Source organism: Vicugna pacos, chromosome 2 (assembly GCF_048564905.1).
Source record: "Vicugna pacos chromosome 2, VicPac4, whole genome shotgun sequence".
Lineage (NCBI taxonomy): Eukaryota > Metazoa > Chordata > Mammalia > Artiodactyla > Camelidae > Vicugna > Vicugna pacos.
This window is the reverse complement of record NC_132988.1, coordinates 36,227,163-36,248,812: the sequence shown is the minus strand read 5'-3', so window position 1 is coordinate 36,248,812 and position 21,650 is coordinate 36,227,163. Positions and strand designations below refer to the sequence as shown.

The following is a 21,650-nucleotide window of genomic DNA, read 5'->3' as shown; positions in this document are numbered from 1 at the left end:
TAAATCATCATAATGTCTGTAATTTACTTTGAAATGGTTCAGGAAATAAAAATATATATACATAGAGATGAAATAAATTATATTAAAGTGAATCAATCTGCAGTTGAATCATTTGTATGTGAAATAATGATGTTTTTCACAGAAGGAGTCTAGAGTCCCCACTTAGAACATAATTATATTTCAGTATTAAACTACTGTGCATGTGTGTGCCCTTGCAGTACAATAGGGCCATCAATAAAGTTCATTGCTAAAAAGTTCAATACGAAAAATATCCAATCTTCTTTCCCTTCTATGACTGCCTAGGTACAGACAAGTTGCCTCCCTATACGCATTCTCCTTAGCAGCACAACGCTGACCTTGTTGAGAGTACTCATGTATCCAGGTAGAAAAACTACATTTACCAGTCCCCCAGTTAGATAGAGAGGAGAGCTAACAACCTAGAAGCTAGAAATCATTCTAAGAACCTACCACAAAGGCTCTTAAATGAGAGCTAAGTCAGCTGCAGGTTACTTCCTCTTTCTCCACTCCTGGAATAAGAGCATGATAGATGGGGCTAAAGCAGCCATTTTGAGGCCAAGAGAATTGCAAAGACTTCCACCCTGACATTATGAGTCACTGAACTGACAGCAGCAAATGCCCACCTTGTTATAGGGAGAATATCTAGAGGTTTAGATAGCTGCAGTTGTCTTGTTGCTCTGAGCTGATACAGCTAACATCAAGCAAAAAAAAAAAAAAAAAAAAGAAAGAAAGAAAGAAAGAAAGAAAATGCACTAGTGCCCAGAATATATCAAAATTATTCTTTATGAACTGCATCAGTTATAAAATAAATATGAATTGTGAAATGGAGGAAAGTTGTGACAGAGAAGTGATTCTGGGATACAGTGACCTGAATGTGACACTTTTTCCTTTAACCCCAGCTCTAAGCTACTTGCTTCTCGTGAGCAAAACAACTACTGCTAGCATGTACAGGCAACTGCCTATGAGTGAAGCCTTAAGTTCTGGCACAGAACTGCTGTAAGACATTCTTTCAAGTGGGCTGAGTAACAAACTGGAAAATAGCAGAAGAGCCAGTGCTGAGGACTGGAAAGCAGGGCATCCTGAGAAGAACCTGAAAGTCAGAGAAGGCCAGGGCCACAGCCCTCAGTCCTTCCTATCCTTGCAGCCTAGGAAAGGGCAAGGAGACCAGAGAGCCAACAGGCAGGGCATTGACAGTCTATCTGCCACTGCAGGCCCAAGGCAATAGAGGCCGCTCTGCTTAAGGGCAGGGCTGGTAGCACAAAGGGTTCTCCAATAACCAACCTTGGGCTTCAATAAAGCGAACAAGGCAAACTGCCTATGCAAAGAGGCCCAGTTGCCTACAGACCAAGTAGAAAAATTAAATTCCTACCCTGTAAAAAAGGACTTCTGCAGGCGATGGATTACTTTAATTAAAAGGAATATGTCAATTACATAAGGGGATTTAAGGAGATTCAAGTATAGCACTCAAAAAAAATTTTTAAGAGTGAAAAAACATAATTTCCCAGTCAAATACTTTTAGGGAATAAATTGAAAGATGAATAAAACAACCTGAGAATCACTTACCCAGTCAGGAAATCCTTTATAGTCACATGGGAAGGAGAGTCACTTGATGACATACACAGATTCAGAGAGAATATTATCCACAAGATTTAATGAGAAAAAGAGCTGCAAAAAGTCTCTAATTTAACAAATGAATCAGAACAAAGGACAAAAATTAGTGAAGAAAATGAATACCAAGTGCATACACACACAAAATTAATGTAAGACCACTAACTGGATATGTAGAATATACAAGCTAAATAACAACTCTTGAAATAACAAAGGACATACTTTCACAACAAGGGATGTAAGTAACACACCACTGCATCAACACTCAGGATTTTGCGGGGAAGAAAGGCAGGAAAATAAAAGCATCCCCAAAGCTGCATGGCCGGTGGAGGCAGGGGGGGGAGCAGTGGGCAGTGGCAGGAAGAAAGGTGAAGAGGGAAGAAATAGAGAAATGAATATGTTATGGAAGAAACTGTATGTTGTTGTGGAGAAAATGGCTGAGCTCCAGCTAGCAAATTAAAAAATCATGTGCATCTGATTATGAAAGAAGGGAAGAGTAAGTAAATTATTACAGAAAAAGAGGAGTAGAACTAACAAAGTAAGAAGAGGGGGAGAGGAATGAACAGTGACTTGAACAGACAGCAAAAATAAGAAAAATTAAGAGTAAGTTACAACAATATAAACATAAAGAAAGATGACAAGAATAAAGTCAATTATATCAGCCATTACACTAAACGTGAAAAGAGTTAAATGTTCTCATTAAATGAGAGACTGTAATACTGTTTTATGAAATGTAACCTATCTACATATGATTACAAAAAAGACAAAAGAAAATGATAAAAATAAACTAAAATGGGCAGACGAAGATATAAAGATAAAAGCAAAGAAAAGAAAGGCAATAGGGTCAATATCAGATAAGGTTAAGTTAACGGCTGAATGCACTAAACAGAATAAAGCAGAACATTATGTAATGATATAAAGTATATATATGAAGAACATAGGGCAGCGAGAAACCAGCAGCATAAAAATATTAGAAATGCAAGAACTAGAGTGAGTGACTTTAAAATATCTTTCAAAGTTGGACAGATTCAAGTAATAAAAATAGTAAGAATATACAGAAGATGCCATTAATCTTAAAACTTCCAAAGTTCAATATCTATCAAGGATTTAGAAAGACTATCACTCCTACCCTAATAATAAGAAAGGCTATGAACTATAAAATCATAACTTTTCTTGAGGAGAGCCCTAGCTTACCTAAGGCAGATCACAGGAGGAGCTGCTGGCCACCATTCAACCAAGTGAGAAATCAGCTAACATTTTAATGCTTTGCTAAAGAAGGCATGTGAGGCAGCTTGACTGTACAGACTGCTGGAAGCCCCAGACCCAAGGGAGTTCAGACACAGTGGCAGATTCTTTTCCAAGGCCCTCCCCATATAAGGAAGACTGGGGCACAGAAAGGGAGAGAGAGCACCTCCTGCAGTGGCGCAGGCACGCAGAAGGAGAAGAGCAGCTCTGCATAAATGCACAGCATCCCACATCTCCTGCCCGGACTTTTCTCTCATATAAGGAGAAGCCTTAAGCTACCATAAGAAACGCAGCAAACTCTGTCACGTCCAGGATGCAGATAAAGATCCACTGTTGCTGAAGGAAGGGCAGGAAGCAGTGCAGACTCAGGGACTTCCACCACAGCCTTCAAAAGGCTCCTACCATTGGATGAGGGGCAGGAAACACTCTTCCACAGAACACCAACCACTAATACAAGACAAATGTTTGTCCCCTATGAGAAAGAGAGGTAGGGATGCTACAGAAACCCAACTCCCAGAGCTCAGGCTGATACACCCTAGATAAGAATGAAGCTGGACCAAGACAGAGAACAGAGAGCCTCAAATAACAACCCAGCAGTCTACTACAGGGGAAGGGCAAGAGCATGGCAGCAGGATGAGAGAACCCCTCTCCGGAGTGGGCATTCAGGGACAGAAGAAAGCTGAGTGTAGAGTATAAACACTGAGAAAAGCCTGGAGCACCCCAGCCACCACCCTAATCACAAGGTAACTCTAGAACCTGAAGCCTGTGGTGCACTGAAAATAACAAGAACAACAACATAATGCAAACCACTTTAGCCTCCTAACTAGAGTGATGCAAACTCCCACACTAACAGCCGGGCAGAATAAAACATGTGCATATTCCCAAGCATAAATTCTGCTTACTGCACTCAGTTATTCCACAGATGACATTGGCATTCAATCAAAATTACAAGACATACAAAAATACAAACAAGCAAGGAAGCACAGGGAAAATTAGTCCATTGTGAAGAAACAGAGCAATCAACAAAACCAGACACAGAGATGACACAGGGACTTTGACAAAAGTTATGATTAATTTGTTAAAGAACCTACAAGAAAAGGCAGATGACATGAAAGAGGATAGGGGAGATTTCTGCTGAGACATGGAAACTGTTACAGAGAATCCAGTGGAAATGCTAGAAAAAAAAAAGTTTTCAAAGATGAATTCCTTTGACACTGAAAACCCAACACAGCTAAGAAAAGAAGCAGTAAACTTGAAGACAAAGCAACAGAAATTATCTACACTGAAACATAAAATGAAGAAAAAAGGGGGAAAAAACAGAACAAAAAATATAATCACTGTGGGACAATATCACATCAATTGGCCTGACATGCAGGTAACTGAAGTCCCAGAGGAGGAGAGAAAGTTTAGGTCAAAAGTAATATTTGAAGAGGTAATGCTAAGAATTCTCCAAAAACGATAAAAAGACATCAAACCACATATGAAGAGGCAAGATTTAAAAAAAAAAATTTAAACACATCATATTCAAACTGCTAACATTCAAAAAAACCTAGAATAAACTTGAAAGTAGAGGGACAGGTTACATATAGAACATAAGATTTACAGCAGACTTCTTGTCAGAAACTGTTTAAGCCAAAAAGCAAACAACAAGAAAATAAAAATCCATAAGTAAGCGATAGCTTTAATGTAATGGGGGGAAAAAAACCCATCAGCTTGGAGAACATAAATTTCAAACATAAAAGTAAAATACTTTTCTCAGACAAACAAAAGCTGAGTAAATTCACTGCCCACAGACTTGCGATACAAAAAATGTTCAAAGAACACTGCTTAGGCATGAGGAATGTGATACCAGAAAGAAACTTAGTTCAAAACAAAGAAATAAAGAGTTCCAGAAATGGTTAATAATAAAGGCAAGTAACACAATTTGTCTTATTTTTTAATTGCTTTAAAAGATAACTAATTGAAGTTCTAAGAGAAAAATAGTAAAAATGTACTGGAAGCTTTATAACATAAAACAGATGAAAATAATGGTATAAAGGATGGGAAGGAGGCGTTACAGGTATAACAACTGTATCTCACTGCCTTTTTGACCCCTCACCCTGTTGTCTAACAGACATCTCAAAATCAGCATGCCTTAAACCCAACTCCTGATCTTTCCCCTTCAAACCTGCTGCAACCACAATCTTCCCCCTCTTAGCTGTTGGCTGACAATTCAATCCTCCCAACTTCTCAGGCTAAAATCCTTGGAATCATCCTTGATCCTTCCCTTTCTTCCACTTATCTCATCACCATATTTTGTGTTCAAACTACACTTCCAAGCTTGCCACCATCTTGGTCTAAGCCACCGTCACCTCTCACATGGATGACTGTGAAAGCACCCTCACAAGCCTCCCAGGTCACACGCTTAGCCTGTGGTCACCTGTTCTCAACACAGCAGTCAGACTGCTCAAGACCCTGCAGTGGTTCCCCATTTCACTCAAAGTAACACCGATGGCTCTACAATGGCCTAAAAGGCCCCAAGAAATGCAGGCCTAGTGCCTTTCCCTTCACTCTCTCTCTGAGCTCTTCCCCTAGTACTTGGCCCTCTCACTAAATGCATTCCAGCCTCACTGATCTCCTTGTTCCTGGAACACAACAGGCCAACTCCCATCGCAGGGCCTTTGCTTTAACTGCTGCCTAGATTACTCTCCGCCTAGAAATCTCTGGCTACTTTCCCCCCATCCTTTAAGCCATTGCCCAAATTTCCTGTTTAGTGAGGATTCACTGGACCACCTATTTAGAATAACATCCCCCCATACATACCTATAGAATCTGCCAAGTCAACAATACTCAGCTCTACTTTTCCTTGTTTCTATAGCACTTGTCACCTTTTAACATAGTATAAAATTTATCTCATGGTTCACTATTAATCTTCTGTCTCCTCTCACGAGAATGCAACTTCCACAAAAGCCAGAATTTCTATTTTGTTCATTATTGTATTCCAAATGGCTAATACAGATCTTGATAATACAACTGTGTAAAACAAGACCTGAAGAAATGGAAATTATGGCACACTCTCCATGTAGAATTTGTTCAGTTATTAAAAGGAACAAATTAGAGCCAAAGCAGATTACTTAGAAGGATTTCTACCAGATACTGTTGAATGAGAAATGCTAGGTGAGGAAATGAGTTTACTCTTTTCTCATTTTTGTAAAATAACTTGTCAAAACTGTATGAGTAGGTGTATGTCTGTCCTTGTGGAAATGAGCACAGATCCAGTATTTTATCAGTATGAAGAAAAATAATTTTTGGTCTTTTTTTAGTGAAAAGGATGTATGGAATTATCTGAGTTCAAATTAATCCCTTTGTTGGGTATATAACCTTCCTCACAATCAGTTTCCTCATCTATAAGACAAGGGTAACAATGGCCACCTTGAAGGCTTGTTGTAGGGCTTAAACGACTTAAATAACTGTGTAACGCATCCAGTGACGGTCACTCACCCTTCTGTGACTAGCAACTAGCCCAGTGCCTAACAACTGCAGTTACTCAATAAATACCCATTGAAAGAATTAACTGTATCTGTTAGAATCACCAGAAAGCCAAAATATGAAGCTGTGATAACACCGGGAAATACAAAGCTGCACTGAGTTGCTCTCAGAGTGCAAATGTGTGAACACAGAGAAGAGACAGCACATACGGCAGGCATGATGGTGATTATCTTCCCTCTGACTATGTTTGCAGATTAGTTATCATCAACCACAAAGAACCACAAGCAAATATCCACTGGCAGAATTTTTGTCCTAGCATAAAGGTCCATTGTTCCTTCACCAGAGTCACCTTTAAAGCTGCTCAGCAAAACAACTTCCAAAAATCTAGTCTTCTTGTATTAACATTAATGCATGATGATTTTTCCTGTGTTTTTGCTTTCCTTTCTTTTTGGGTTTCCTCTTTCCCACATGCTTTTCTAACCCTATGCAACTTGCCTCCCACCTTTTTTTTTTTAGTTTATTGTATTTTCACAAACTCAAATTTAAACCCTTCTTTCAGGTTTTTTTCACTTGGGCTTTTACCTCACCAAATGTCTTTGCTACAAATCCCTCAAAGAGAATGAAGATGCCTGCCTTGGTGGGAAGGAGAGGGCGTTGGTACTGCTGACGGAAGAGGAGCCTGAGATGCAGCTATGAGCTGTAGAACTCCGTGCAAAGCTTCTCCAGCTTCAGTCTTTATCTATAAGATGAGAATGTGCAAATTGGATTCCCTCTGAAGTTCTATTAAACACCATCATTTAGACCACGATCAGAACCTAGTCTTTCCCATTCTCCTTCTTATGGACATACCTTCTCTTCCAGGTTTTACTGCATGAAGGCCAACCTTGTTGGCCTCTGCCAGAATCAACCCTGAAAACAAGGCAGAACAGTCATCAATCTGGTAGATTTGTAACGGGCATATTGTACTGGGACCAGTTGTGAGGAAGATTCATTGTAAAATGTTCTATGTAATGTAGGCAAGGAAAAATTATACTTTGGAGCCATGGTAGGATGTATTATGACCCACTGAAATGTTTACATCCTCACCCCTCAAATCTGTGAATATGTTACTTTCCATGGTTAAAAGGGACTTTGCAGGTGTGATTACATTAGGGATCCTGAGATGGGGAGATTGTCCTGGATTATCTGGGTGGGCCCAATCTAATCACGAGGGTCCTTGTAACAGGAAGCAGGAGGGTCAGGGTCAGAGGGAAAATAACTAATATCAGATGATCAGAGTCACAGATGTAATGACAAAAGCAGAGGTCAGAAGGATGTGGGGCCATGAGCCAAGGAATGTGGGCAGCCTCTCGAAAACTACAAAAGGCAAGGAAGTAAATTCTCTCCAAAAGGAATCAACTCTGCCCACTCATTTTAGATTTATACTCTCCAGAACTGTAAGATAATAAATTTGCATTGTTTTAAGGCACTAAATGTGTGGCAATTTGCTACAGCAGTAACAGGACACTAACACCCCAGTGCTGCCAAGAAGTTTTTCCCTGAAACGCAGCTGTGGGTAAGATCCTAGGCAAGTTTGAACTAGGAACCTGCATTTGCTCATGAGAAGGGCAAAGTGTGGTAGGAGACTGCCCTAGGGTTCATGGGCACAAGCTGCCACTCAGGAGATCTTAGGCAAAAAGCACAGGGACAAGAGGGAAGGAAGCCAGGAACAGAGCTACCCCCGAGAGGCCAATTCACTGTAGCTGGTGTGGGTCAAGCTAAGGAGACCTGAGCCTCATCAGTGCTCTTAACTGCTTCTACTGCAAAGAGGGGACCGGAAATCTGGGAAAGGTATATAGTATTTATTTCATTTATATTTAAGTATTTCTATTTTTGCTTGTCTTCAGCTTTCCTTTCAGTCTCTAGTTCTTTTTAAAAATACAAACTCAGCTCAGCTATGCTGAGGGTATGCAAGTTATAGGGCTTCTACATATAAAGGAAAATGACTAATGTCAGATGATCAGGTAAGGTGTTCGCCCACTAATGAAGAAAAAATTGGAAAAGGGAAAAAAATCTAAAGTCATCGTAAGGACAGTTTTGACAAGAAGTAATCATTGAGCAAGTGTGTAATCTGTAAATTGGGGATAATAGCAAACTTTTGACGACTGTTGCACAATAAAATGAGGTAACAATGCAAATGCATAGTAAACAGAAAATGCCGATTTCAAAATGCGTGATTGTGTGTGACAGCCCCAGGCTGCCCACAGGCTCCGCTGTAAAAGGTGGTGCTTCGTTGGAAATGTTTAAACAACTTCCTTGGTTTGAAATAAGGTGTGTTAAATGGTCTAGCCCTTAAAGGACTGCTTCAATTTTATTTCCTACAATTCTACCTACACACCGTTCAACTCCATCCAAACTGATTAAGAGCATAAAAATCTGGTCAGACTCACTGAAATCCGGATCATGCTGTATATCAAACTAAGGAGACCCAAGCCTCCTCAGCGCCTGGCAAAATCAATCCATCTATACAATGCAATTTTGGACATTTAATATATTAAAAAAGTATTTTTTAACCTTTGCACCGTTATTTCCTTTTTCCCAATGCTGTAAGTCCCAGAATACAGTAAAAGAAACTTTCTGTCAATACTGTTTAGTGCACTGTCTTATTTGTATTAAATGCTTAGTAAATGTTGGCTGCTTTCAATGTGCTTTCACCAACATATGGTATAGCTGAACGTACTGGTTTCCAATATGGTAGACTTCACATGTAAGCAAACTGTACCAAGATCTACCCAACTAGTCACGCTAAAAACTGAATCATCATACATTCTTCTCCTTCAATGGATCTCAATCAACCCAGTGGAAGATTCGGGTGTTTCTACCTCAAACTATACCTTGAATCCAAACAATTCCCTCTGTCCTCAGTACAAATGCCTCAATCCAAGCTCACTGAACCTCTTCCCTGGGTATCCTCCTGGCTGGTTCTGCTCCCGCAGGTCTCATACAGATGTCACCTCCTCCGTGAGGTCTTCCCTGCCAGCACACCCAAAGCAGGGGGCCTCACTTCCATTCACTCTTTGATGCATCACCTCAGTTTACTTCTTTCACTTAACACATGACGTAATTATCTTGAGAATTTTCCCTTTTTTTTAACCTGTTTACTGCCTGTCTCCCCACACAGGAAAACAAGCTCTACGCGGACAAAGACCTCGTCTGTTTTGTCCACCCGTATATCCCCAAAGCCTAGCACAGTGCCTCACACATATGAATAATTAAATGACTGAAAGTCAGAGGGCAAGAAAAACCAACAGCCTACAACAAACCTCAAGGAAATGAGACTGGCAGCAGTATATTTCCCATCAAATCACAGAATCCCAGAGCTTGAAGAAAACCTGTGGTTTCCCTTTCCACTTTTGGAGTTCAGACATAATGTCAAAGACATCACCCACTGATTAATCATATAAGCGAGAAATGGAAAATATGGTCATGATATAAAAAAACGTAACATAGTGAGGTGTTTACTTTTTATTGTATGCATACTTACTGTATCAGCTTTGAGGAACCAATATTTATTTTAATCTACATAGTAATCTAGAATTCCACATCTTTACAACAGTAAACCGTGCTCATGAGATAGCATACTTAGCACAGGATCTGACATCGGCATCCCAAAGCATTCATTTTACTATTTTTTATTATTCTTGTCCTTAGCAAATTGCAAGGTGTGTAAGCGTGAATGAACTCAGGCGTCCTTTTCCCACCCAAGGGCTTTCCAACAGCTCTCATCCATTCTTTCTCTAAGAACAATGGCTCACACAGAAGTATCTACCAGATGATCCTCTCTTCATGTAGTCTCTAATTTCCATCATGACAAGAAAAGGAAAAGAAGTCCTTTCTATTTCTTCTTCTTGTCATTTTATAAAACTTTATAGCAAAACAAGGAAAAAAGAAGAAGAACCAGCAGCAGCAGCAGGAGGCCTACAAAAAAGAATATGCCAAGGAAAGACCTAGCAAGACTACGGGGGAGCCGGGGAATTAGGTGGCTCCACTTCAGGGACCCTACTCTAGGAAACACCACACAAAAAGGGGTAGGTCTAAAAGGATCCCGGGATCCCAGTGGTAAGGGAATCCCACACCAATCTACTGAGTGCGAAGGGTCTAGCGAGATCCCCGCAGCCTCAGGAGAGGTCTGAATTAGATTCTCTGAATTGAAATCAACCGATGACTTGAATTGCAATGATTTCTTAAAACAAAATTGTTATACAAGTATATGTGTTATAAAACTGTGCTAGAATATCTGTAATTTCCAACATACATATCTAAAGTGGTAGATTCCAAAATTTGTTTAGAATAGAGAACATAAAAACTTTTAAGTAAAGTCATTAATAGAGCTACTGAAATACTTTCTATTTCAGATCCTTTGATTAATGGCCAGAGTTAAACCTAATACAAGGTAACTTGAAAAATATTTGAGCATCGAGAAACTATATGCAAACAGGTAAGGGCTGAATTAAAAATATCATAAATAAAATAAATATAAATAATAAATAAAATAAAATAAATTTAAAAATAAAATAAATAAAAATACAGTCAGCTTCAGCCTTACAGTACAGCTAAAATCTGCTATTCAGCTTCAGCTCTGTCTTCAGCTTCCAGAAGGCAAAGGAGCCTACTTCAAGGTCATTTCTGGCATCTGAACCTGCCCATGATCAAAGACCTTATGATTGAGTATCTTGTGATCACAACTATGTTACTAATAGTATATCATTTAGATTTATTGCAAACATCTACAGATTCACTTGAAATATAGGTAAGCATTCTAGATGTGACCTGGATGAAAATCTCCATGTGTTTTACAGGTTGAAGTTACATGAGCCAGGAAAAAATAAGTATCTCTTTAGTACTGCGATAATAAAATTAGTAATACATGATTTTGGAAGCTGCTCATTCTATGCCCCAAAATAATTAAGAGCTTCCAAATAACTGAATTCACGGGAAAATAATTTGGAAATAATAAAAATATCAAAAGAATGTACATTGGCCAGATGTTTCTAAAAACCTAAATAATAATATAAGGCAAAATAAGGAGTATTTAATAATTCTAATATTTGTACAATTTTTAGTATATTACTATGAATAACATTAAATAAAGTAACATTTAAGAACTGTTTAATTTTTAACTAATCACATTTAGTCCTGAGACCTTGGTGAAAAATCCACTCGGGAATTTTCATACCTTTTGAGAAAGAATTCAAAGCAGAACTGCAACTTCTGCTTTGAAAGAATGTTGATTTTAACATTTATCCATTTGGCTAGAACACCTATTCAGTACACCTCTAATTCAGATCAAGTGTTAACTCCTGTTTTTCACCTTTGAGCATTCTCCCAAATTCGCAACTGAAAGAGTAAATACGGGGTTTATTTTTTTCCAGTTTTACGCGGCGAGATGCTTACAGGCCGTGCTGTCAGTGAAGGCCTTCTGAAGCACTTGGCCTCCTTTCCTCACCGGCTCTTCGGGTGAGGTGGCGGGGAAAAGAGTCATGCTCAGAGGAAAGACATCCTAGTGTCTCTGGGTGCATCTTGTGAACCTCTTGCCGGCAGACCTTAACTGAACAAGCCTGCTCTTGCCCCAACCTCCATTTTTCAAAATATCTGCTAACAAGTTGGGAGTGAGGGAGTGCTGGGAAGCTGGCCGATATAGATAGATCTGGAAAGAACAAGGGCTTTGGAGTAGGAAGCGATGGGTTTGAAGCCTAACTCATTAACTTGGCAGGAAATTTAACCTCGAAGTACTGCCTTCTTCTCTCCTGCAGGAGGATTAACACTGTTCTCAGGGCAGTGCTGTGCCAATGAAGTTACTGACAGCGGTAAAGCACCAAGTCTGGGCCCTGGCACCAAGTATCTGCTCAGTAAACGCAGGCTCTCTCTACCCTGGGCACTTCACTCCGCCTCCGTGGTTTCAGATTTTACATCTCCTGCCAAACGGCTGTAACTCTGGTCTCATCAAACCCACAAATTTGGAATTTTCCAGTAACCTCTCCTCCTAGGCCTTCACTTTCAACATCCAACACTTCCAGGCCATTCCCAGGTGGCCAGTGACAAGGGCTTGTCCTACGCACATGCCTCTAAATTTCTGGAAGGAATGACAGAGAAAAATCCAACAAAGCTGAGAAAAAAAAGTTTGGAGATGCAAATAATATCTAGCTGGCATCTCGCAGAATTCACAGAATACATTTTGGACGGAGGGAAAGAACTGCTGGGGGTCTGAATGAGCTTCTAAGGCCTGAGCTGCGCCCTGGGCGGCTCCCCGAATCCCCACAGGGCAAGTGAGGCGGCTCTGGGCACGTTTATTCATCCTAAAGGAAGAAAGGCGGCGGCGGAGCTGCGAGCGCGCCTGGGAAGACACCCGCCCACGCGTGCCTCTGCCAACACTGAGAGGCAGCTCGCTCCCCGGGCCGAGGAAGAGGGAGGCTCCATCCCGACTCACTTCCTGCAGGGAAGGAAAGACATCTTGCCGCAGGGCGGCCGCCGGCAGTTCCGCCCCAGGACCGGCCAGCTGCGGAGCGCGCCCCGCCGACACCTACGTGGCGCTGCCCGCCCGGGAGGCACGGCGGGCAGAGGCTGCCCACGCCGCCCCGGCCTCCCCGCGGGGCTCCTGGCCCGCCCGGCGAGGGGCGACGCGAGCGGGGCCCGCGGAGCCCCCGGCCCGGCGGAGGGGCGAGTCGGGACGCGCGGGGCGCGCGGCGGGAGCAGGGGCGCGCGGGCCGCCGCCGGGTCACCCACCTTTCTCACTCTGCGGGCCGTGTAGAGCCCCATCCCGTCCTGAACCCGGGAGGACTTCAGGGAGAACCTGTCCGGCACGTACATGCCCAGCATTTTGCCAGCCGCGTTGGCCGCCGCCTCGCTCAATACCGGCGCTCTGCGCCCGGGAGGCGACACATCGAAACTTGGGGTGCCAGGGTGGAGGGGAGAGGCCGGCGGGGAAGGAGGAAATGGAGTTTTCCTCCCAGAATCCCCACCTCCCCGCCGATTCCAGGATCCCCCGCGGCTCAGCCCCTCCTCGTCCCGGGTCTGGCTCGGCCCGGAGCCGCCGAGGCCGCTGCTGCCATTGCTGCCGCGGGGGCGCGGGGGGCGCGGGCCGGGGCGCTGCGGGCGCCGGACGCCGCGCGCTGATTGGCCCGAAGTTGGCGGCTCGGACCCGCGCCCGGGCGCGGAGCCCAGAGCAGGGCTGACCCCGGAGCCTCGAACCCGGGGGCCGGGGAGCCGAACCGACCCGCCTGCACCATGCGCCCAGCGCGGCAGCGTGTGTGCCCGCCCTTGTGCAGCTCTGGGTTTCGCCCTGTAGGCTATTACTCCCAGTCGGGGAATTTTACACTCTTCAGATGCAAAACCAAATGGGCCTTGACCGAGCTGGGGCCGTTCTCCAAAACAACTTTACAAGTTCTGGGCTGAGAGCAAACTTAGTGCCTAACTACTGAGAACAATCCCTGAGGTCTAGGAAATTTTGGTCCTTTTCACAACTAAGTTTTGCATCTTTCGATTTTTTTTTTCCATGCTTGTTTCATTGGGGACCAATAATTATGCTGATTAACGTTCAGAGAAAGGAGGGTGTACACAGCCGGCAAATAATGCATTTCAAGTTAACTCAAACTTTGTCGTGAACAACTGAAGTAATATTTTAATACAATAGCAACTAGTTTTATTATGGTGTCCTAATCCTTGGGAAATTCTTACACTTCCAAAAATAAGCTATTCCCGAGGCCTCTCTTGCTTTAAAAGTCACCAGACCAATTACAGATTTACAGATTTTCAGACGTACAGCAGTGGATTTGGGGGGAGTTGGGGAGGGGGGCAAGGCTGAGATGAGAGGGAAATGCCCAACCAGTGGAATCTGGTGTCATGACAATGTAATAACGCCGGAAGTCTTTTAGAGTTTTTAATTAAGTTCGTAGGTGTTGCAGTGGCCCTCAAAAGGAACTTTAAAAGGATGTTTCTTCCTTCTAGAGAAAATGGGAGTCATTTCTTTTGATAGTCTTGATAATTTTCTTGATAATTAGAATTTTCAAAATTCTAATGAATTTTGAGTTCATTTCTTAGTAACTATATGATGTCCCAGTAAACATTTGATGTTTCTTATAAACTAGTAATAGTTATTTTTATTTTGATAAAATTAAATGCCACATTGTTTAAAAAAAATTCAACTGAAGAAATTTGAAGATCTTACTGGCTTCATTCAACAATTCATGATTCGAGAGGGGAAGGTATAGCTCAAGTGGTAGAGAGTATGCTCAGCATGTGTAACATCCTGGGTTCAATCCCCAGTACCTCCTCTAAAAATAAATAAACCTAATTACTGCCTTCTCTGCCCCTCCCCCCCCCAAACTCATAATTCAGACAACATCCAATCTGGCAGATAGAAGGGAGCTCTGAGGAGCTATACAGAAGGAAAGACTTCTATAGGCAGAAGGGAGCAGAAACTAGTAAGTTATACCGGGCAAAAAAAAGTGGATTGCAAGGTTTCTTTCTTTAGGGAATGGCCAGGGTCTGTAGGCACATTAGCTAATTGATGCTGATCAGGCCCCTCCCAACTGGCTGGCGTAAGACTCCATTTCTAGGAGAGCGGAAGTTGTAATTAACTCTCAGTTTGGTGATGTAGGCTTAGCATAAGCGGCTCTATTTTGGGCCTGTTGTCTTGTTTTTAACAACACAATGTGGAAATGATTCCTTCTTTGGGACTGAGGACAGCTTTGGAACACAAATGGTTCCTTATTTCCTAAGTAGGAGAACTTTATTAAAGTTTAGGGAAAGGTTTTTTAAAGGTATTATAAAGAGAATCATGTAATAGCCATATACGGAGATTTTAAAGGGTAAATAAATGATCCCTTTTTTTTTGAAAAATTGAAGGGTAGCTTTGCCAGGGGTGAGAGGAAAAGTGCCTTAATTATTCTCTGAGTTTTGAGGTATCTATTGAAGATATCTAACTTTCTGTAGGGGGATATGAATTGATAAATAAACAAAATTTGTTCTGGGGGAATTTGAAGTTAGATGACTTTGAAACACGTAATAGGGGTTCAATAAGTGTCTTGATTAAAAGGCAATTCTGAGGCTAATCTGAGATCTTCAAGTTAATCAGTGGTAAACCTAGAATTGACTTCTTGTTCCTCAGAGAATCTGGGTTAAGTAGGTTTTCCTGGAATCCTTTAAACCAGTGCTAACCTGAGGCCCGGCCAGGTCCACTGGGCCCAGCTGGAACCAGACATCAATCCAGAGGGTGACCCATGGCACGGTCCCCAGGGCGCTCCATCCTTTGTCGCACAGTCTTTCAGCTCTAGCGGTCAAGCCACACTGGCTCCTCAGTCAAACACTCTGCCATGTCTCTCTGGGCACAAAAGTTTCCACAGTTTTTCATCACTAGAGAAAAAAAGAAATGTTTTCTGGACTTGGTCTGACCCAAGCCTCATTCACTGATGACCCTTGCTTTGGCATAGCTCCCTTGTGATTGCTGTTATGTTTCTGGGGAACAAAGTTGTCAGCTTGAGAATGCTCATCTTTCTGAATGTAGGCATCTTTACTAATTAGGAAACGGTAAAAAAAAAAAAAGTTAGTTTGTAAAGATAAAACTGAGACTAATAATGAGAAACTTTCCAGATCTTTTATGAATCTTTCCCAGAGGTTTTGTTACAACTAACACAAACAGTATATTTCATTAAAGCATGCAATGTTCTTTTTATCTATTTGTTAAAGTTTTCAGAAGATCTATGTAAAACATAAAAACCAATAACAAAAAACTCTTAATAATAATCTCTCTTAGAACACATAAAAAAGGATACATGTTTGCCAAATCAAAATGCACAATACTGACCGGAAATTTGATTTTGAAGCCTGTAAGACAGTGGTGGTACAATGAGTCATTTCTTAAAACTTTTAAAGCTAGTAAGTGACCTTTCAATATTGTCTTTGAAAACGGGAAATTAAAAGTCTGCTTTATATCAAGAGTTTAAATCCAGCCTTAAGAAAACAAGTAAGAGGATCAAAATATTGACATTTAAGTTCTACCATGCACCTGATTTACTTATTCTAGAAAATACTGCACTATCTTAACATAAGAGAAATGACTCCACATACATTTCTCCTTACTTTCAAATTTGCTTTTGGAGGAAATTTTTTTATTGATGTGCCTAAAGCAAACTCTAGTTATTGAATTCAAACTTGTATACTGGTGCAGGCCTTGATTTTTTATTACAAGGGAAGACTTGAATTATAATTCCACAATAATTAATTATTTTACCACACATACTGTCAAATTCTTTTGATTGTGTTTTTGTTATTTATGACTGTTTCCAACTGTCATGGTAGAGTAAAAGCCCGATAGGAAAAAATAGTGAGGTTTATTTATCTTTAGTTTCCTGAGAGTCAGAAGGATTTTGTAGTGAATGAATATTAAACCAAGTTTCCTGAGCAGAAAAAAAAAAAAAAAAAGATTTGCTGTGACTCAAAAAAATAAAAAGAAATCCTTAAAAAGTAAATTCTAGTGTGGGTTGTTGGATTCTTGCTCTGAAACCATCTTACCATAGCACTGATTCTGTAGTAGCAATAGCACCATGAGAAGATGACACTGATACCTGAAAAAGCCTACATATTAAATTTTCCTTAATCTCTCGGTTTTGAACAATGACACCAAAGACTTGTATGCAATGCCAGAGGAGAATCTTAAAATTCTTTAATTAGAAGAAACCTAGAAGTCGTTGCATCTAAAATGAGTGATGTTATAAAAAGAAAAGCCAAAGCTAAAGGATAAATAAGTGGGTATTTCACCCCAAAAGTCAGTGTTATTCATGGAGCAGGTGTAGAGCGGTAACATGAAGCCGAAGGAAAGTGAGAGGAGGAAGCCAAGAAGGTTAATTGTTACCATGTACTGAGCCTAGTATACGCCAGAAACTGGACTAGGTTCTTCCTATCCATTATCATAAAGCTCTAACAGCCCTACCATAACAGTCCTGCAAAATAAGTGTTATTAGCCCCATTTTACATACAAGAGAGAGGTGATTGCTCTTGGTCAATTTCAGGCATCCATGAAGGGGTGGAAGTAAATCAAAGTCAGGACTGGCTGATTCCAATGTCCTTGACTTGATCTCCAGCTGACTCAGGCCGGCCCACTCTCCACTTCCACTTCCCATGAGGCTTAGCAGCACCTCCAGCACAAGCAGAACTCTCCATTTTCAATCTCTCTCTCCTTCTTTCGTGTGCACTCTCAATCCCCCTCCAATTCCTCCTGTGGAACTGGGTAGAAAATTTATTGGCCAAGGTCAGTTAAATAGTTGCCCCATGGTCAGATGCTCCAGTTTGATCCAACAACTGTATCTAAGAGAAGGCAGAGTCATGTGATTCCCCAGGGATATCTGCTCTGTGGAGAGGGACTGTGAGATAAGACCCTGCCTGTACAGAAAGTTTCTCTGAATCCAGCCGATATTTTGAGGCTTAGCCTATTTATAAACACAGCTTAGCTCATCTACAAATTTTTAAACCATAGAAATGATAATATTTAAAAGAATCAATAATTAACCAAAAAGCAATGCCAATGCTCTTATGTTTGTCAGAAGCGCTCAATCTGCTCTATTAGTTTTCTTTTTGTCTTATTGAAACAAAATAGTTACTTCAGAGCTGAGCTATTATTGAAAAGAAGGGGGCGCACCTTCCTAATACACCGTTCCAAATGAGTAAGGAGGAACTTAGTTTAAATGATCATTTTCTATAAACTCTCTGATCCTGTGTATAAGGTAAAAATTATTATATAAGTCTTCCTAATTCTTTAGCACAGAGGCAAGAACCAAGTTTTCCATAGAAAATGTTATTTCAAATAAACATCACAGTTGAGTGCTGACGTCTTGGTGACCTCTCAATACAAAAGGGCTCATACGCAACTGCTGATGTAATTCCCTGCTGAATTGGGGTCTCCATAAGGCCTCCTCTCCGCCAACTGTTTCTTCTTATGTTTGGCAGATTGAAGTTTCACATAGTACTTCATCATCAGAAAGGTAAGTTTCTAACTTCATCCTGTTATATTGAGTGTGCAATCATAACAAATTAATACTGCTTGAAGATCATTAATTTTAGGATTTATTCTGTTGTTTCCCATTGTAACCAAGTACCATATTAACATATTTTACATATGAAGAATACTATTTTTTATGTGGCCTCATAGGTGAGTTCAAGAAAATAATGCTCATGAACATTGATTTGCTTTGTTTTAAAGTCTTTGTAATTAGGCAATAAGATATGAATGTCACATTTCTAACACAGCAACAGAATTTTTCTGTTGCTGAAATAGGTCTGTAGCTCTTAAGCTTTTATATCCAAACCTAACTTGTGAAGTATAGTATTTAAATCATATATGTGACCGAAATAAGAAACAATATATTATTCTGAAAGTTACTAATACTGCTTGCCCTGAAGGTAACTTAAATCCTTTGTTATAAGAAACTTGTCAACAAACGGAAAACCAAATTGGAAGACTTCTGGCTGTGTGACAGGTGTATTCTCTGGAGAAACGATACCAAAAAAATTTTTTTAATAATCAGATATGGCAAAAATAACAGATTCTCTTATACCATTGGGTCGAATGTTTCCTCCATGAATTATAATCCAGCCAGCCTTTACACTGCTGTTCTCTTTGCCTGAGGAATTCAATTATTATAAGTCTCTCTTTATAAAAGGCCACTATGAAGCTGTGAAGAAAAAATTGGCATCTTGCTGGCTCCACAAGTCATCATTTCTGAACATTTCTGCAAAATTTTACCATAAAGAACCTTAGACCAGAAGGAAGCAAAAAGACTTTAAAAAAAATCACACAGACTATGCCAGAGTCTGTGCTGAATTATACAGCCTACCCACAAAAATAGCTTCTGGAAACCTTTTCTTCCAGACACAACCGCCAAAAGAATGTCCCGCCATTGCTCCTACCATGGGGAACTCCCTTCTATTAGGAGAGCTTCCCAGTCTCTGTTGGAGGGGCAAGGAGCCATGGAAACAGCAAGGATTTGGGAACTGGGGAGGCTGGAGTTTGAATCACAGATCTGAGAAGTATTAACGTGAGACCATAAGAAGGGTTAGTAACCACTCTAAAACTCTGTTTCCTTGTCTGCACAATGAAGATGGTGATGCCTACTTTGCAGAGCCCTGGGCACAAAATAGGTTCAAAATAAATGGAAGTTATTATTATTATTACATGGTTCAGGACTAAGTTGCACAGCTATACTTCAGTGTTCCTCACCCAGCCATCTGAATTTTTCTATAATTACACAGAAGTGAGTCTATTGACTTGCACTGTGGCAAATGGCAGTCCCCAGTCATCCTTCCAGGGCAAGAACAATGTCTTTAATATCTGCATAATGCTGGCTATAAGACAATGCTGCTTCTGCAAAGATAAGCCGTACCCTAAAAATTCCCAATGAAAGCTTGTAGGAAGTGCTTTTCTTCACTGAGCTCATCGATCACCTGTGTCTCTCAAAGGAGGAGAAAATAAACCTACCAGAAGTTAAACTGTATTAAGCACAGTTCGTCAGTTTGAACTCCTTGATTATACTCCCAATTTATTTAAAACTTCGGAAGCTCTTCCATTTTTAACTCAAATTATGTGATATCCATTTTTTAAAAATCTTTAAGACTATCATATATTCCTGCAACAATTATTTATAGAACTATGTGCCAAGGACCAAGAATAAGCAATACAAGTTACCAGACTTCGCAAATTCAAGAGGGCATGAAAATATTACTGTAACCAACACTGCTCCAGGGCACGATGAGGAGAAAGGAGCCTATTTAATGTGCTACAGGGGCTGTCGCTGCAGTCCTGTTTCTGCCCTGTTGGAGCAGAGTGAATTCGTAGGGCAATAAACTCTTTCTGACAAGGAGGCTTCAGCAGCATTTCTGTCACTATCGCCTTTATTTTACCACCAGAAAAGGAGCGCAGAAACGAAGTCGTCATGTTAGAGACAGAGCATGAGCAAACATCCTGCAGAGCCTACAGGGAAGAGGAAGGCCTCTTCTGGGCATAACCAGTAACAACTCAGCATTAGCACACCGTGTTCAAGCAAGTGCCCAAGCAAAGAGCAGGCTCAGCCGCAAAGTTCCTAAAGGTAGAAGTTGATGGGACATCTGAACTGGAAAGAGAGTTGTGAGGAACATTTTCAACGTAATAGACACAGAAGCGAATTCACAAGGGCCACACCGGATTAGGAAATGGGAACTCATGGGACAAATACTAGAACCCGACACATCTTGCATCTGTAGTAAATTGTACACGTAGCCCATGATATATTGGTGTGAGGGATACACTGAGGATTGTTCTCATTGAGAGAATGAACACTGTCATCTTAAACAAATCTTTCATTAGGTACTAAAAAAAATTCCTCCATAATTCATTACATATCAACGCAGAACTGAATGACCTTCCCCCTGTGCTTTGCCATCAAAAGTCTGATGCCCGGATTAGGCAATGCACAATGAGCAGAATCCCTCGCAGAATTCTGTCGACAAAGAGCCGAATTTTTTTCTGAGTATGCTCCATTACTCTCCTGTTTAGAAAAAGTGAAATAAGCCAACCCCAAAGAAATAGAACTATTGGAAATCTTTGTGATAGTTTTCACACAATGAGAATGTAGAGATGAACTAACACGAGCTAATCTTAAAACTGCATGGTTCATTTATTTTGGATTCCTGGGGCCAGTATTTCACATACATTCCCCTCTTCCACCCTCTGTTTCCTTTCCCTTTTCCTGCCAGTCTCCTGGAGCTCCAGTGTTATTATATGCTATAAAAAAATATTTTACTCATGCATTTGAAATGCTTTTTAACTTTCAAGCCCAGTAGGGGGAAATGTGGAGGTGTTTAATTCTCCAGGTTTATATGTTTTCATGGGAAATGAAAGTCAAAATCTGAAAAGTAGCAATCTGCAGTAAAATGTTATTTTCCTTCTTTTCCCAGTATGTCTAAATGGCATCAAGTTCAAATATTTTATTACAGATAATCTTAGCCAATTTAAATGTCCAATTTCTCAATAAAACATGAATCAGGAAAAGTCAATATCTTTGCAAATGTGATTCCAAATTTTGCCCTCATATAGTCTAACTAAATTTCCACTCACTTCAGTGGGAGTTATAAAAAGTACATCTGAGGGAAGAATTTGGCCCATGAAATTTAAAATGATTGTAGGGTAAGTAAAATATTTCTCATGCTTATGATTATATAGTAGCTCTGGAACTTTCAAAAGGAAGACATTAAAAGCCTGTAATATAGCGAAATTCAACCAAAAAGAACTTGTTAATTTAACTGGC

The 21,650-nt window shown here is 40.7% G+C and overlaps 1 protein-coding gene across 5 annotated transcripts in view; it reads right to left on the bottom strand.

The window, feature by feature from the left end:
* PRDM5 (PR/SET domain 5) overlaps positions 1 to 13,908 on the bottom strand; it is a 158,952-nt gene extending 145,044 nt beyond the window's left edge. For 3 of the 5 annotated variants that reach the window (XR_012059148.1, XR_012059149.1, XM_072938001.1), the window contains exon 1: positions 13,102 to 13,908. Coding sequence is in view for 3 of the 5 variants with exons in the window: in XM_072938001.1 (XP_072794102.1) it covers positions 13,102 to 13,194 (93 nt within the window). In the remaining 2 variants the exon portion in view is untranslated. The remainder of the gene's footprint in view (positions 1 to 13,101) is intronic. The other 2 variants (XM_031691564.2, XM_031691568.2) reach the window with 2 other exon arrangements.
* Between the last annotated feature and the right edge of the window lie 7,742 nt (positions 13,909 to 21,650).